General features: G+C 48.9%; 1 protein-coding gene across 2 annotated transcripts in view; it reads right to left on the bottom strand.

The window, feature by feature from the left end:
• SH3RF3 (SH3 domain containing ring finger 3) overlaps nucleotides 1-16687 on the bottom strand; it is a 353462-nt gene that overhangs the window by 40750 nt on the left and 296025 nt on the right. For both annotated transcript variants that reach the window (XM_054678130.2, XM_054678129.2), the window contains one exon: nucleotides 14139-14458. In XM_054678130.2, coding sequence (XP_054534105.1) covers nucleotides 14139-14458 — 320 coding nt within the window. The remainder of the gene's footprint in view (nucleotides 1-14138; nucleotides 14459-16687) is intronic.

Raw genomic sequence — 16687 nt, forward strand, 5'->3', positions numbered from 1 at the left:
TCTAGAGCTATGTTCTGTGAATTGGGGACCCTCCCGAGCGAGGGTCTATCCTTCCTCTCCTGGTGACCTCTTGCCAGGCACACTTTGTATGGGTGCCTCTTTCTAAGAGAAGACTCTAAATGTTCACCCCTACCCTGTCTATACCACCTCTGGCAGAGTCCTGAAAGCCTAGCTGAGGGAATCAGTTGTGACAGGGAGAGAGGGGCCTCCACTGAGGGACAATTCCCTTGCATCTCTCCATGTCACAGGGGCATCATTCTCCATGGTCTTAGCATGTTCCTAAAACAAACATTTGCAGCCAGGTCTCTCCAAGGTGTTAAAAACTTTGGGTAGCTTGACTGCAGCGGAAACAAACATGAACATCTCCTCTTTTGTGAGCCTCGGGGTCTGATGGCTTCTTCCCCATTGCTTCCAGAGTCTCTGTTTGTTACCAAGTTGCACAATAATCAGAAATTGGAAGTAACTAATATTTCCTCCCACCCCAGGAGGGTCCAGAGGACACGCCTTTCACCACGACTATGAGAAACAGATGTGTGAGGGGAGTCCTCGCACCCTTGAAAAGCTCTGGAGTCACACTTCTCCACAGGCCGGACCTTACAGTGGCAACTATGGCCATGGAACTGGGAAACCTGGAAGTGACTGGGTCCCAGAGCAAGGGGGGCAGGGCCCACATGGTGGCACATAATTACCAAAGACAAGGCCGACCAGGTGGTAATACCGTGAGACAAGTTACCAAAACAGACAGCACAGTCAAGGCAGTAATCAACTGGCAACTGGCAGTCCATTATATTCCTGGAAGAGAAATAGATGGGCTGTCTACTGAATTCTTACTTGAGCTGTATAAACAGAAGAGTTCTAGGTCTAGTGAACAGAAGTATAACTTGAATCACAAAACAGAGTCGCAACCCTTCAATCAATTCCCAGGCTTGAGCTACTTTACAGACTCAGAATCCCTTGAATTTACAGGTTAGGTCTCCTTGAGGAAAGACCCCAGGGCCATACCAAAATCTTACACTGTTAATCTTTCTCCCAGGCTTCCCCAAAGGGATCTACCTTAACAGGGTGACTGCGCATTAGGGGAAAGAAAATAATCAGACTTTTCAGGGACAGCTGGACACTGGATCTGAACTGACCCTAAGTTGACGAGAGCCAAACGTCACTATGGTCTGCCAGTCAGGGACGGGCTTATGGAGCACAGGTGATCAGTGGAGTTTTATCTCATGTCCTTCTCACAACAGTTCAAGTATGGCCCTGAACCCATCCTGTGGGTTTTCTCCAGTTCTGAAATGCATCATTAGCCTAGACGTACTCAGCAGCAGGCAGAATCCTCACATTGGCTTCCTGACCTGTGGAGGGAGGGCTGTTATGCAAGAAAGGCCAGTGGAAGCCACTAACCTGCCTCTATTTCAGAAAATGGTAAAATAAAAGCAATATGCATTCCTAGAGGTACTGCAGAGATTAGTGCCACCATCAAAGACTTGAAGGATACAGGGGTGGTGATTCTCACCACATCCCTATTCAACTCTCCTGTTTGGCCGGTGCAGAAGAGAGATGGATCATGGAGAATGACAGAGGATTATCATAAGCTTAACCAGGTGGTGACTCCAACTGCAGATGCCATACCAGTATGGTTTCATTGTTTAAGCAAATTAATCCACCACATCTCTTGGTATCTGATATGCAGTGATTAATCCGGCAAATGCTTTTTTTGTTAGTAAAGACTGAAGCAGTTTGCTTTCAGCAGGCAAGGCCAGCAGTGAACCTCAGGGGTAGATCAATTCTCCAACTCTATGTCACAAAATAGTTTGCAGGGATGGTGATCACCTTTGCCTTCCTCAAGATGTCATACGAGATGGCCCATGACATTGATGGCCTTGTGCTGACTGGACCTAGTGAGCAAGAAGTAGCAACTACTCTAGATTTGTTGGTAAGACACCTGCATGTCAGAGGATGGGAAATAAATCGAATTAAAATTCAAAGGCCTTCTACCTCAGTGAAATTTCTAGGGGTTTGGTGGTGTGGGGGCACATTGAGACATCCCTTGTAAGGTGGAGAAAAAGTGGTTGCGTCTAGCCCCTCCTATAGCCAGAGTTAAAGAGGTGAGTGGGGCTCTTTGAATTTTTAGAGACAACACCCTCCTCAGATGGGTGTACTAATTTGGCCTATTTATTAAGTGACCCCCAAAATTGATAGTTTTGAGTAGGACCTAGAACAAAAAAAGGCTCTGCAACAGGTCCAGGCTGCTGTGAAAGATGCTCTACCACTTGGGCCACATGACCCAGTAGATACAGTGGTGCCTGAGGCACTATTGTGGCAGACAGGGATGCTAGGTGGGGCCTTTGGCAGGTGAATCACAGCGCAGGTCTTTAGGATTTTGGAGCAAGGCTTCGCTGTCTTCCAAGGACAACTACTCTCTTTCTGAGAGAGAGTTCTTGGTCTGCCACTGGGCCTTGGTAGAGACTAAATGCTTGACCATGAGCCACCAATTACCATGCAACTAGAGCTGCCCACTGTGAACTGGTGTTATCTGACCCACCAAGCATAAAGCTGGGCGTGCACAGCAGCATTCCATGACCAAATGGAAGGGTGGACACATGATCGGGTTAGAGCAGGTCCCGAAGGCACCAGTAAGTTACATGAGGAAGTGGCCTAAAATGCCCATGGTCACCACTCCTGCTATGCTGCCTTCTCTCTCCCAGCCTGCACCTGTGGCCTCCTGGGCAGTTCCACAGGATCACACAGGAAGATAAGACTTGAGCCTGGTTCACAGATGGTTCTGCACCATATGCAGGCACCACCTGAAAGTGGGCAGCTGCGGCACTGCAGCCCCTCTCTGGGACATCCCTGAGGGACAGCAGTGAAGGGAAAGCCTCTCAGTGGGCAGAACTTTGAGGAGTGCACCTGGTTGTGCACTTTGCTTGGAAGGAGAAGTAGCTGGAAGTGTGATTGTTTAATGATTCGTAGGCTGTGGCCGATGGTTTGGCTGGTTGGTCAGGGACTTGCGAGAAACATAATTGGAAAATTGGTGACAAGGAAATTGGAAAAGCGCATGTGAAAAGACCTCTTTCAATGGGAAAACGTGGTGAAATTTGTGTGCCATTTAAATGCTCACCAAAGGGTGACCTCAGCAGAGGAGGACTTTAGTAATTCCACAGATGGGATTCTGTGGAGCACAGTCAATGACTGAGCCTCTTTCCTCAGCCATTCCTGTCATTGCCCAGTGGACCCATGAACAGAGTGGCCACTGTGGATGGAGGTGATGCATGGGCTCAGCATCATGGATTTCCACTCACCATGGCCAACCTGGCTACGGCTACCACTGTGTCCAATCCACCAGCAGCAGAGAACAACAGTGAGTCCCCAGCATGTCACCACTCCCTGAGATGGTCAGCATCCACCTGGGGGCAAGGTGACTACCTTGGACCACCTCCATCAAGGAAGGGGCAATGGTGTTTTGTCCTTCCTGGAATAGATACTATTCACTCTAGATATGGATTTGTCTTCCCTACACACAATGCTTCTGCCAAAGTGAATATCCATGGACTTCAGAATGCCTTAGCCACCATCACGGTATTCCACACAGCACTGCTTCTGACTGAGGAGCTCACTCCATAGCAAATGAAGTGCAGCAATGGGCTCGTGTGCATGGAACTCACTGGCTCTACCATGTTCCCCATCATGCTGGAAGCTGGCTTGACAGAATGTAGAATGACCTTTTGAAGACTCAGTTACAGCACCAGCTGGGTGACAGTCCCTTGCAGGGCTGGGACAATATTCTCCAGAAGGCTGGGTATGCTCTGAATCAGCATCAAATATATGGTGCTATTTCTCCTACAGCCAGGACTCATGGGCCCAGGAATCATGGGGCAGAAATGGGAGAAGCACCACTCACTATGACCCCTAGTAACCCACTAGCAAAATGTCTGCTTCTTGTTCTCACAACATTATGTTCTACTAGTCTAGAGGTCTTGGTTCCAGGGGGAGGAATGTTGCCACCAGGAAACACGACAATGATTCCATTTAGCTGGAATTCAAGACTGCCACTCAGCCGCTTTGGGATCCTTGTGGCTTAGAATCAAAGGCAGGAACGGGAACTACTGTGCTGGCTGGGGTGACTGATCCTAACCACCGTGGGAAACTGGACTGCACTCCATAGTGGACATGGGCAAGAGCATGTCTGGGATACAGGAGATCCCTTGGGGTGTCTCCTAGCGCGCTCTCAATCACAATGCCCCGTGACTGAGGTCAATGGAAAACTATAACCACCCAATCCAGACAGGACTAAAAATGGCCCAGTCCCTTCAGGAATGAAGGTTTGGATCACCCCACCAGGTAAGGGTCCATGCCCAGCTGAGGCGCTTTCTGAAGGGAAGGGGAATACAGATTGGATAGTAGACAAAGTAATTATAAATACCAGCCATGACCATGTGAACAGCTACAGAAATGAGGATTGTAACTGTTGTAAGTATTTCCTCCTATTTTGTTAAGAATATGTCTGTGTGAATGTGTATATTAAGCAGTACCTTTGTTTTCTTCTCTCTCTTATCTCACCACGTAATATAAGTTGCACTGACTTTATATGATATGATTATTATATGATAGTATTTAAGTTACAAGATATCAAGAAGAAGACGAAGCACCACTCAAAGACTCTGAATCCTCTTCTGGGAAGGGCACATGCACTCTTGGTGTAGTCAGGCTTGTTGTATCATATTAGGCAGAAGTATGACTTTGCTTTTGTCTTTATGTGGAAACTAAGTATAGTTTAGGGAGATGTCAAGCTGACAAAGGATGGACGGTGATGGTGAGTTTTATGTCAGTGTGGCTAGGCAGGTACCCAGTTGTTTGAGCAAACACTAATCTAGATGTTGCTATGAAGGCATTTGGCAAATGTGTTAATATCTACAGCCAGTTTACCTTAAGTAAAAGAGATTACTGAAAGTACATACCTTGATAATGTGGGTGGGCCTCGCCCAATCAGCTGAAGGCCTTAAGAGCAATCACAGGCATCCTGTGGACAATGATTTTCTGCCTCAAGACTGCACAGCAACTCCTGACTGAGGGTCCAGCCTGCTGGGCTGCCCCACAGAATTCAGGCTTGCCAGCCTCCACAGTCACATAATTCCTTAAAATAAATAAATTCTCTCTCTCTCAATCTCTCTCTCTCTCTCTGTCTCCTGCTGGTTCTGTTTCTCTGGAGACCCCTGACTGATACAAACCAATAATTAATTTTTATAGTATTTCCATGAGTAGAAAAAGACATTATTCCCATTTTCACACTAAATAAACTGAAGTCTAGGGGAGTTGTAAGGTGACCTTAAAGTGAGAGGGAGAATAAATAAGAGTTAGAAGGCAGGTGATGAAGCCATAAATCTAGCCATTTCTGCTGGTCTTACAAAGAAATCCTATAGCAATAACATTTTCATGAAGTTGACCTATTGGTTCTATTTGAGATCCAGACAGAGTGTGAATCCTCTGAAAAGATTAATGAGTTTCATTCTCATGCTATATACAAATGTGTCCTGTAACGTATTAAGATGCGGCCTGGAAGGAATTTAAGCAAGCACATAGCTTATCAGGTGAATAAAAACCAAACTGTCCCAGGAGTGACTTCCCCTAGAGGGAGATGATGGTATGAAGCCGTCTTATTCCCTTGAGGTTACAGAGTGCCCCCCCTGGCTCCCGCACCACATGGCCTGAGTGCCTGAAAAAACAAAATAAAACCACAACAAATAGAATGCCGAACCCAGCACTCTGTGTTCTTTCTCAGCATTTCCCTCAGTTATGGGACCAAAATGGAGAGCGCTGGCAAGTGCTGTGGAATGTTCAGAGATGCCCCGCCATGCTGACTTTGTTGCCTTCTGGGAGGGACAGACGGCTGGGTCCGATGTGTGGGCATTACCTTCTGATGTAGTTTATGGGGCGTGCGCTTGTTTTTCTTCTGAACTAATGCCATCACTGAGTTTTTCTGGGCATGGACAGCTGGAAAAAAATCCCATGTCTTTGAAAGCACTGTGAGAATATATCAGTTGAAAAAGAAGGCAGTCACAGCAGTAGAATTTTGCAGAACAGAATCTAGACTTGATGTGGGAATTGAGTTGTGCCGGGGCTCCCGGCCATGCAGTGTGTGCATCGCTCGCCCCAGCCACACTGTCACACGCATCGCTTGCTTGTTCAGTTCATGTGGCACTAGAGTGTAGGATTTCACAGTAATCCTGATTAGTTACTTGTTATTAGTCAGTGCCCTTTGGGGAGGGTGGCAGAACCCTCACAACTATTACACATGACTTACAAATCCTTTTCATTTTCTAAAGTGTATTACTATTTTAAAAATGCATTTTAGTTTAATGCTTTGCAGTTGAAACCCTACTTCTGAATAATAGTTTACTTGAGTTCCCTTCATTGTTCATATAACAAAATTAACCCCTCCTTTGATCTTTTAGAGAAGCCTCAGGGATATAAGTTTTACATCTGTATGGATCATTTAATTCTTCTAGGATCCAGACTTCAATTAACTATCAAATTCTTAATAATTTCTAATACTTTTGTTCTAAATACTACGCTATGCATTCATCAAACTAACTAAATTTACTCCTCCCAACAACTCAGGGTGGTAGGTGCTATCATCCCCATTTCACAGATGTGGAAACTGAGGCATGGAAGGTGGAGAAGCTTGCTCGAAGTCACATAATTGGTAAACAGGAGATTGATTCACACTAGGCAGCCGACCCCAGGTCCACCCTCCATGCTGATTAATCCACTGTGTCTTCCTCCTCCAAATTCAAGCTTCACTCGCTGTTGAGATGACTGTGCTCCTTCCCTCGTCCCTGCCACTTTCTGAAGGCTCAGCAGCATGAGCCCTAGGCTATTCTCCCCAGAAGAGAAGCTGACTAGCAGTAGCAGAGAATGGGGAGTGGGCACTTGTGGGTACCATGGAGCCTGGTTTCATTCCCAGTGCCCTACTCGTTGTGTGGCCTTGGGCAGGTCACCTTGCCTCTCTGGACTTCATGTCCACATTTGTACCCTGAAAGGGTCACCAGCACTCACAGCCACGCTGAGATCCAGAAGTCTCATCCCAATGCAGAGGCCACGGAGTTTCTACAGGAGAACTGGGGACAGCCAGCTTCACTTGCTGTCCTGGGAGGGCGCAGATAACAAGAGAAGCCTCCAGGCCACCACTGACCTCTGCTCAGACCAGGCTGGGCCACTGCCCTGCCCCACTGAGGGCCTGAGCTCTGACGGGACATTCCTAACTTAGAGAAAGGTTGCCACTCCTGTCACCAGTGAAGCGATGCTCCAGCAGTTTATGCCTTCCAGAAAAGGCTGTCTGGAAAACTTCAAAATGTCTTTTGGCAGCTGGGATTCACGCTTTCAGGATGGGTTCATTTTCAGCCGCACATGCCGGCTCCCCTTATCCCTCGGAAGGCAGCCTGACAATAGGGGAACAGGAAGAGGACCTGGAGTCACTGGTGCTCCCAGCCACACGGGGCTGACTCTGCGACCCCTTCTGCCCAGCCAACGCCAGTGCCACTAGCCAGCAGAGCTGCCAGGCACGAGTGGCCAGGGCGGAGGTGGTTTCCATGGCCCATGGCTGACCATGAGACTCTTCAGTGACTTTGCTGTGCGGCAGACCTGAGGTTCCCAAGCCCCCAGTGGGCCTGGGAGCCCAGCGATGCATCAGACTGTGGCTGCACCTGATGACAGAGCATGGGCCAAGGGGCTCCGTGAGCAGGCTGCGGGGCAGGTCTCCCCTAAGACCTGCATGATGGTTCCCACGTGGGTGAATCAGTTCTGGGTGAGGTCAGATCCAGCCCCTTCTACCTCTCATGCCAGTGTGTGCAGGTGACAGCAGGCCCCTCCCCACCCTGGTTGGTGGGAGCATGCAGCCAGCCTGTGCCAGCAGAGTGTAGCTGTCACTTCGGAAGTGAATGGCACTGGTAAACCTGGAGAAGCTGGGATGAGCGCTGGCAGCAGCTGGCTTCCCAGGCTGCCTGTCGACAGAACTGGGATAGACGAGTAAGGGTCTACCTATTGCAGGGTGCCTCCACTCGAGAGGAAATACATTTATAAGCCAGCGATTCTTCACTTTGGAGAGAGCTGCCTGGCTACTCAAAAGAGCTTCATCCTCAAGATTTCTTCAGATTGGATGTTCCTGGGGTTTCATTAAAAATACAATCACACTCCTATATAATATCATGAGTGTATATGCCATATGTAACATATATTTAATGGGTGGGTGCACACATGTGTCCCACAGACTCCACGCCCCAGACCAGGCCTTGCTGCTGTCATTATGGGTCATTCTGTCAGGTCCTCTGTTCCTTTCAGACCAAATTGGGTTTGCAGAGTCTTGATTATGTCGGTCATCCACATGGACTGGTAAATGATTCATTGTTGCATGGGTTCTGGCTGTGGTTGGGTCCAATGTGGACCCAGAAGGCAGACACCTAGGGCCCTTTCTCCCCCCAAGGCCAACCTCATGGTCTCCTGCCAGCCGCTACCCTGGATGTCTCACTGTGGGACTCCTGGACAGGCCATGGCCTCCCAGGGACTGGGAGGTCACCACAGTCAGCACTTGGACCCAACACAGGAGGCAGGAGGCCAGCATTCCTGTGCCAGCTCCACTGCCAATGCTGTGTGGCCCCAGGCAAGTCTCTGAAGGTCTCTGAGCCTCAGGAACATCATGGAAAGTGGAGAGTTTAATATAAAACATCTTTAGAGGCTCTTTCAAGTTTCAATATTCTATTACTCACTGAAACTAAAACTACCACACCCATAAAGAAAGAGTTAACTTTTTTTTTTTTCTGGCCCATAAAGAATTTCCCATAAGTCGTGAGAGTGAAAACTTACTGGCAGCAGTTTTTCCAATTCTCTTTAGTCTACAATCATCACCAGGTGCCTTCTATGGGCTGGGGTTGTCGACCTAAGGCTTCGAGATGTTTTTGAATTAAGTTTTATGTCAGGACTCGCACACAGCAACACAGAAGCTCCCCAGTGTACCGTCCCTACTGTATGCTCACCATGAAGAGCTATCCTACCCTGTTTCATTCTGTTTATCCCATCCAATCTAAATAAAAATGTGGGTCCCAATCCACTGGATTGATCATTTGAAGAATGCTGCTGTGGAACTCATCGCCAGGCCAGAGCCTTGGGGAACCTCAGCACCAAGGAGAGGGCTCCACAGAAGTCAGGCAGCCGGCGGAAGTGCTCTCACCGTGTGGACTTGGTCAACTGCACAGGGACAGCAAGAGGCTCAGAACCCCGAGGAAGCAAGGAGCACCACTCATGGCCTGTGCTCAAGCCTTCCTGAGGTCAATGGAAAACTATAACCACCCAATCCAGACAGGACTAAAAATGGCCCAGACCCTTCAGGAGTGAAGGTTCGGGTCACCCCACCAGGTAAGGGTCCGTGCCCAGCTGAGGCGCTTTCTGAAGGGAAGGGGAATACAGATTGGATAGTAGACAAAGTAATTATAAATACCAGCCACGACCATGTGAACAGCTACAGAAATGAGGATTGTAATTGTTGTAAGTATTTCCTCCTATTTTATTATGAATATGTCTGTGTGAATGTGTATATTAAGCAGTACCTTTGTTTTCTTCTCTCTCTTATCTCACCATGTAATGTAAGTTGCACTGACTTTTATATGATATGATTATTATACGATAGTATTTAAGTTACAGGATATTTAAGTAGTTAAGTTACAGGATGGCACCCTCCTGCCAAGCATCTGCAGATTTTGCAGTGCTGAGCGGTTGGCAACGAGGCCCTCCCAGGGCTGCCTGCTACCTCTCCCGTCCCTGGCCCTCACCTTCGGGCCATGTCCCCTGGCCTCTGCTCAGGCTGACCCTCAGCCAAAGATCCTCCCACCTGTGCCCTGGGAAGTCTCTCCTGACCTGGGCTGACCAGGCGCCTTTGTCGGGGACCCTCTGTTCCCACATGCAGGTCTATCACCCACCCTTTCCTGCAATCAATCGCCTGTTTACCTGTACAGTGACCTGTACTATACTCTGGCTCCTCCAGGCCAGGGTTGACCTTTCCATCATTATGAACCGTGTGCCTGCGCTCTGCCAGGTACATCCTCATGCTCTTTGCAATACACAGATGAGTCAGGGATTGGGGCACAAGTAAGAGAGTGAGTGATGGCTGATTGGGTGGTTAGGGATGCCAACTGCACTCAGCCCATTGCACCCTTCTCTTCTGGGTGACTCTCCCCTGGACTTAGGTACCCTGAGGGTTCGTATCACCTGGTGCTGATGTGCTCACACAGTTTCAAAACCAGAAAACTGTCACGGATGGACACAATAGGCAGTGTTCCATGGTTGTTTCAAGCACAAAATTCATTTTTAAGTGCAAAAGGATAACTTAAATCCTGAAGACCACCTTTTAAAACCAGATTTGAGTTCTACTGTGTAACTTGTGGGTGTTGGGAGCCTGGCCACAGGGCAGCCCCTGCAGGGAGCAATATGATCAGGCAGGTGGGCAGGAAGAGACCTGGGAGAGTAGGCTGGAGAGGTTCCTGCATAGGCTGGCAGATGCCTGGGCCCAGAGAGGAGCTCTGGTTCAGGAATGGGTCTGGAGAAAGAATTGCCACTCTGTCTGCACTTGTATTATCCCCAGAGGCCTGCACACCACATCGGGCCACGCAGGGAACAGAGCTCAAAGGCCCAATCCCCCTGGATATAGCAGCAGAGCACCAGCCTCCCGGGGACCAGTTTCCCGGGGACCAGCCTCCCGGGAATAGCCTCCCAGGGACCAGCCTCCCAAGGACCAGCCTCCCGGCACCAGCCTCCCGGGACCAGCCTCCTGGCACCAGCCTCCCAGCACCAGCCTCCTGGGACCAGCCTCCTGGGACCAGCCTGCCAGCACCAGCCTCCTGGGGACAAGCCTCCTGGCACAAGCCTCCCGGGAACCAGCCTCCTGGGACCTTGACCATAGCCACTGACACCATATAACACAGACCTGGTTTTGGGGCTTCTTCCTTCTCCACACACAGGGATATGGCGCGTAAATCTCCCACGCTCCTAGGAGAAAATTACTCCCTACTCTACGGCGCCCAGGAGCTGTATCAACACTGACTTCTCTCTGGTATATGCATGGAAGGGCCTGGGTGGAATTTAGCAGCACTGGCGCTAGGAAACTGCGCTGCACTGAGGTATATGTATCAGTGGATGTGGGAGTGAGGAGCTCACTGTCTTTTCCCAAAGAAAATTTAACAGAAACAGACTGGAGAATACTGCCAAATGCTTTAAAAAACCTTTGCCATAATTAGACATGTGTACATCTATGATCAAGTTGCCCAAAGTTAGGAAGTCTGTTTAGTGTAGTCATGGCGAGGTGGGGCTCAGGAAGCGGCCTGCAGGGAGTGTGCTGGCTCCAGCCCCCTAGCCCAGCACAGTCTGCTGGTGCAGGTCACACTGGCTCACTTGCTTCTGAGCAGTGGACTAAAATGACCATCATCTCTGCTCTTCTGCTACAAATGGCAGCTGTAAATGCCTTGGGCCCTGCTGCAAATTAGGAGAAATTCAAGTGGGAACACAGATGGGAAAAATGTTCACAGGTGGTTTTGTAGACCAGTGCTTGTCTTTGTTGGTTATGAGAGGTGGGAATGAAAAGCACACACAATGTGTGGGAGGGCAATGTGCTTCTCTTTTGGGGTTTGCTGAACCTCTGGACACAAGCTCACAGGGCCTCACAAAAACCACTTCCCCTCCTGCCTGGAGTGCAGCGTGGACTGCTCCCACAGCATGTGTCCAGCCCCAAGCGTGGCCTACGCACTTCTGCTGCCCACGGAGGCTCGGGAGCTATCGGGAGGAGGAGGCTGAGCCACTGTATGTGCAGCTTTCCCTGCATGGCAGGGCGTCCCTGCATGTCGCCTTTCATCAAGAGGGATGTTGGGGTGTCTTCTGGACTCAACTGTTCTTTGCTGATATAGCACAACTGTTAGAGGGCATAAACCTTAAGAGAAAGCGAAATATTTACAAAGTGTCTAACAGGCAGGCTAGGAACAGACCCAGCTGGTGTTCATTAGCATCACACTTAGGTGGGTGATGGGGAACAGCATCATCCTCCGTGTAGATTCGTACAGGACGTAATGTCATAGAAACCCACTCAGCAATGGTATTACTGAAGCCAGTCCCATTTGCTTCACAAACTAGAGAGAGGGAATTCTTGGGCAAAGAACTAGAAATGCTTAAGGAACTATTACGGCCCCCACTTTCCAAGTCTGCCCCTGGTTGTTCCTGAGCAGCTCGGAAGAAGGAAGAATGTTTAAGTGAGAGGGTAGGACTGTGAATCCCACCTCTCCCTCCTGACGAGACCCAGCCACATCTCATAACAAGGGCTGCAGGGTAGAAGGGAACAGATTCAAGACTGAACTGATCTTCAAACAGACACACAAAACACAGAGCAGCTGTTGCCCTTCATGCCAGGTGCCCTGTTAGGCTGGAGCAGACCTGAGCTTTGCTAGCTGCATGGCTCTGCCACACCAGTCAGCATGGGAACAACCATTGCTCTGGACTGAACAACACAGGAGGTGCTGAGGCCCTGCGGAACCTGGTGTGGCCCGTGTCTGCAGCGTTCCCGGCTCATGTTGAGGACAGGGGAGCAGGGCCTGCCTCTAGGGTGATGGGCAGAGAGCCCGCCGAGTCAGCGCTGGGTTTGGCAATGTCCTCGAGAAAGAGAGAGAGGCTGTCCCTGCCTGGAACACACCATCTAGTGTCCAGGGTGATCCAAAGACTAATTTTATATGGAAAGATGTCAAAAGATCCGCAGAATCAGTCAAGCCAAGAGAGAACAATCCCTAAACCGTTCAGGCAGCAAGGCCAATACCCAGAGTGGCTCCTTGCCCAGCACATAGCCCAACGCCCTAGGGATACAGCCTCAGGCAGTGCGTGGGCCCTGAGCCCTGGAGAATTGCTTATTGGATTTCACATGGGCTTCCAAAAACTTCATGTAAAAAAAAAATACTAAAATATCTCATCAACAATTTTAAAACATAGGTTACATGTTGAAACAATAATATTCTGGATATTGGGTTTAATGGAATAAGCTGTTAAAATGAATTTCACCTTTTAAATTTACTTTAAAATTAATTTTACTTTTTAAAAATGTAGCTACTAGAAAATTTAACATTAGATTTGAGGTTTGCATTATGTTTCTGCTGGACAGCACTGATTTAGAAGTCTGGATTCTCATCCTGGTTAATCTAACGTCTAGCAGGGTGGCAACCGGAACAAGTTTCTTGGACTCAGATTTTCTTTCTTTTTCTTTTTTTTTTTTGAGATGCAGTCTTGCTCTGTTGCCCAGGCTGGAGTGCAGTGGCACAATCTTGGCTCACTGCAGGCTCTGCCCCCCGGTTTCCAGTGATTCTCCTGCCTCAGCCTCCTAGGTAGCTGGGATTACAGGCGCACGCCACCATGCCTGGCTAATTTTTGTATTTTTAGTAGAGATGGGGTTTTGCCATGTTGGCCAGGCTGGTTTCAAACTCCTGACCTCAGGTGATCCGCCCGCCTCAGCCTCCCAAAGTGCTGAGATTACAGGCTTGAGCCACCACGCCTGGCCCAGATTTTCTTTTATGAAATCAGCACTTCATGGCTAAAAGAATAGCTAAAAAACACACCAGCCATCAGGTCAGCATTCTCCTGTTCCTTCTCATTGCTCCTCAGGAAACAGGCCTGTCCCATATGGTTGAACAGGTTGTGGACTGCACAAGGATGACATATTGAAGGGAGTGGGTGCTGTTCACACTGCACACGTAGATTTGTATATTTATTATTACAATATCCCAGCACATGGCAATAAATATCCTGTTCTAACAAAATGAGTATATTACAATGATTTTACAACAGATGGAACTAAGGCATTTTCAAGAGGGGACACCTTTTTCTGATTTGCATGAGAAATGTAGCTGGACTTGCATGGCCCTGCCAGCACCCAAGGTCTGCCTGATTCCTCTCCAACCAGCCGCTCTGGTGGTTTGGCTCCCTCTCTGTCACACGCCTGGTTCATCTAGGGGCAGGCACTTGGAGCCCACATTCTAGCTTCAATTGCACAAATGCCACTGCCATCTAGTGCCAAAAAGTTACAGTAAGCAGCTGGCCTCAAGCCCAGGGCTCATCCAGGATGGGCCTCTTACCTTTTCACTTTTCTTCTCGTCTAGTTTGCATCCCGTGTTGGTGGGGCTGGATGTGGACAGAACACCGATGGGCCCCCCTCCAGCCTCCCCGTTGAGGTTTGCGGCACTGACGTTGGGAGGTGTGATGGCTGATGCTGCTGATGTGAGGGGGATGGCCGGCCGTGGGCATATCTGCACCGGGGGCTGGTGGCTGTGCTGCGGGGACACCACCGAGTGGGGCCTGAGGCTGGTGGCAGGCAGGCGGGATGGAGAGTTCTGGGTGCGCAGGGGTGACACGGTGGCAGTTGGCCGGTCCTGAGCCTGGGCTGCAGAGTGGGCAGCTGGAGACGGGGTTGGAGAGACAGCAGGTTGAAAGGTTAGTCTGCAACTTGCCATGCCTGCCAGGCAGCTGCAATGCACACTCAGGCTCCCTTCTCGAGCACTCACAGCCTCTCTCTGAAGTTTCTCCAGACAGACCTGGCCTCTTCACAGATGGAGACACAGGCCAAGAAACCCTGAAAATGCATTCCTATCTTCCAAAGCCCAAGGGATCAGGGGGCCCTGCCACGGCTCAAAACACCCCTTTCCTCAGGTGGAGCTAAAACAGCTTTGCCAAGGTTGCCATGAACATGGGCACATTCCCAGTTCTATGAAGTCCTTTAACTCAGCGGTCCCCAACCATTTTGGCACCAAGGACCCATTTCGTGGAAGACAATTTTTCCACAGACTGAGGCAGGGGATGGTTTCGGGATGATTCAAGTGCATTACATTTGTTATGTACTTTATTTCTATTATTACTACATTGTAATATATAGTGAAATAATTATACAACTCACCATAACATAGAATCAGTAGGACCCCTGAGCTTATTTTCCTGCAACTAGACAGTCCCATCTAGAGGTGATGGGAGACAGTGACAGATCATCAGCCATTAGATTCTCATAAGGAGCGTGCAACCTAGATCCCAAGTATGTGGAGTAAGGTTTGCGCTCCTATGAGAACCTAATGCCACTGCTCATGTGATGGGTGGTGGAGCTCAGGTGGTAATGCAAGCGTTGAGGAGGGGCTGTAAATACAGATGAAGTTTTCCTTGCTCACCCATCACTCACAGCCTGCTGTGCAGCCCAGTTCCTAACAGGCCATGGACCGGAATTGGTCTGTGGCTTGGAGGCTGGGGACTCCTGCTCTAAATAATTTTCTCTGCTGTGATGAGCTGAAGCACTCAGAAAAATTTTGAAAATATGGTTTTGAAATATGGTTGTAAAATGCTCATAAACATAAAGCCTGTGAAAGCATCTCAGTGAAGCCTCAAGATGTCCCCTGAATTATTAAGCACCACTGCACGCAAGCCGACCAAGCTTGACTCTAGTTACTCTTGATCCCGAACTGGCCTGGCTGGTCCTTGGTTTCCACACTGGGTATGTCACTCAGCAAGAGTGAGGGCTGAGCATGTGAGAGCTGCCTTGGCTGGGGACAACTGCAGGAAGAAAGCAGCAGACGTTTCTCCCAGCAGCAGCCTGGAGGAGAAGCCACCCACCACCCTGCTGCCATCTGCCTGCATTTGCTGCTGTGCCTGCATGTCGAAGCACCGGGCTTCCAGGTTTACAAAACTGGAACCTTACAACTGTGGATCCACCACCTTGCTGCCAGCAAAAACAATTCTTAAAGATGTTAGGGATTGAAAGTTGTAACATTTACAAAAATCTCCCATATGAAAAGATACAGCTCCCTCTAAACACGGCACCACATTAATAGTAATCCTGCTACTATGTGTGTTAGTAATTTCAGGGAATTATCTCCTTAATAAATATGGATGAAACAAATGCTGGGAGAGAATGAACGGCCCCAGGGGAATGGTGACTTGTGTCCTGGGTTGTTCTGGCCCAAGTGGAGACCTGGGCTGAGCATCAGACACTGCTTTATACCAAGTGGCCCGGACAGCACCACGCAGCTCACATCCAGCTGCTGTGCATTCTTAAGGCAGAGAAAAATTATGTCATACTGTAATCATTTTCTACCAGCAGACTTTGTGGCATTCATGGCTTCAGAGTATGAAAGAAAATACATGCAATAAAAACAATCTTCTCAGCCCCCAACTATGCACTCGTTAATCCTAACAGCGTTTGGAGGCCACGGGAAGTAGCACCGTGAGACATACAAAGCTCTCCATCTGGGAGTCGGGCCTTCTTCTGACACAGCCGTGTGTGAAGCGCTGGTGAGATCTAATTATGTGATCCCGGATTCTCCGGGACTTAGGCAGCCTGCTGTTTCTACGAGGTGAAATACAGAAAGGCTGATTTATGTGGGTTTTTTTTTTTTCTGTTTTCTTTTCTTTTTTCTTTCTTTCTTTCTTTTTTTTTTTTAAAATATTCAGGGCTTCAGCTGGGTTGGAAACTTGAAACATTTGATCCTAACCCAACACAGCTCCACATTGACAAGGAGAGCAGGTCAGGCAATCACGCAGATCCAGGGGCCTCGGGTCATTTAATCACCCTGGAAACCCTGACTCGGAGGCCGCTCCTCGAGATTTATTCATCTCTCCCCTCAGCTGTCTGACTCCCCTTCTCTCT

Source organism: Pan troglodytes, chromosome 12 (genome assembly GCF_028858775.2).
Source record: "Pan troglodytes isolate AG18354 chromosome 12, NHGRI_mPanTro3-v2.0_pri, whole genome shotgun sequence".
Classification (NCBI taxonomy): Eukaryota; Metazoa; Chordata; class Mammalia; order Primates; family Hominidae; genus Pan; species Pan troglodytes.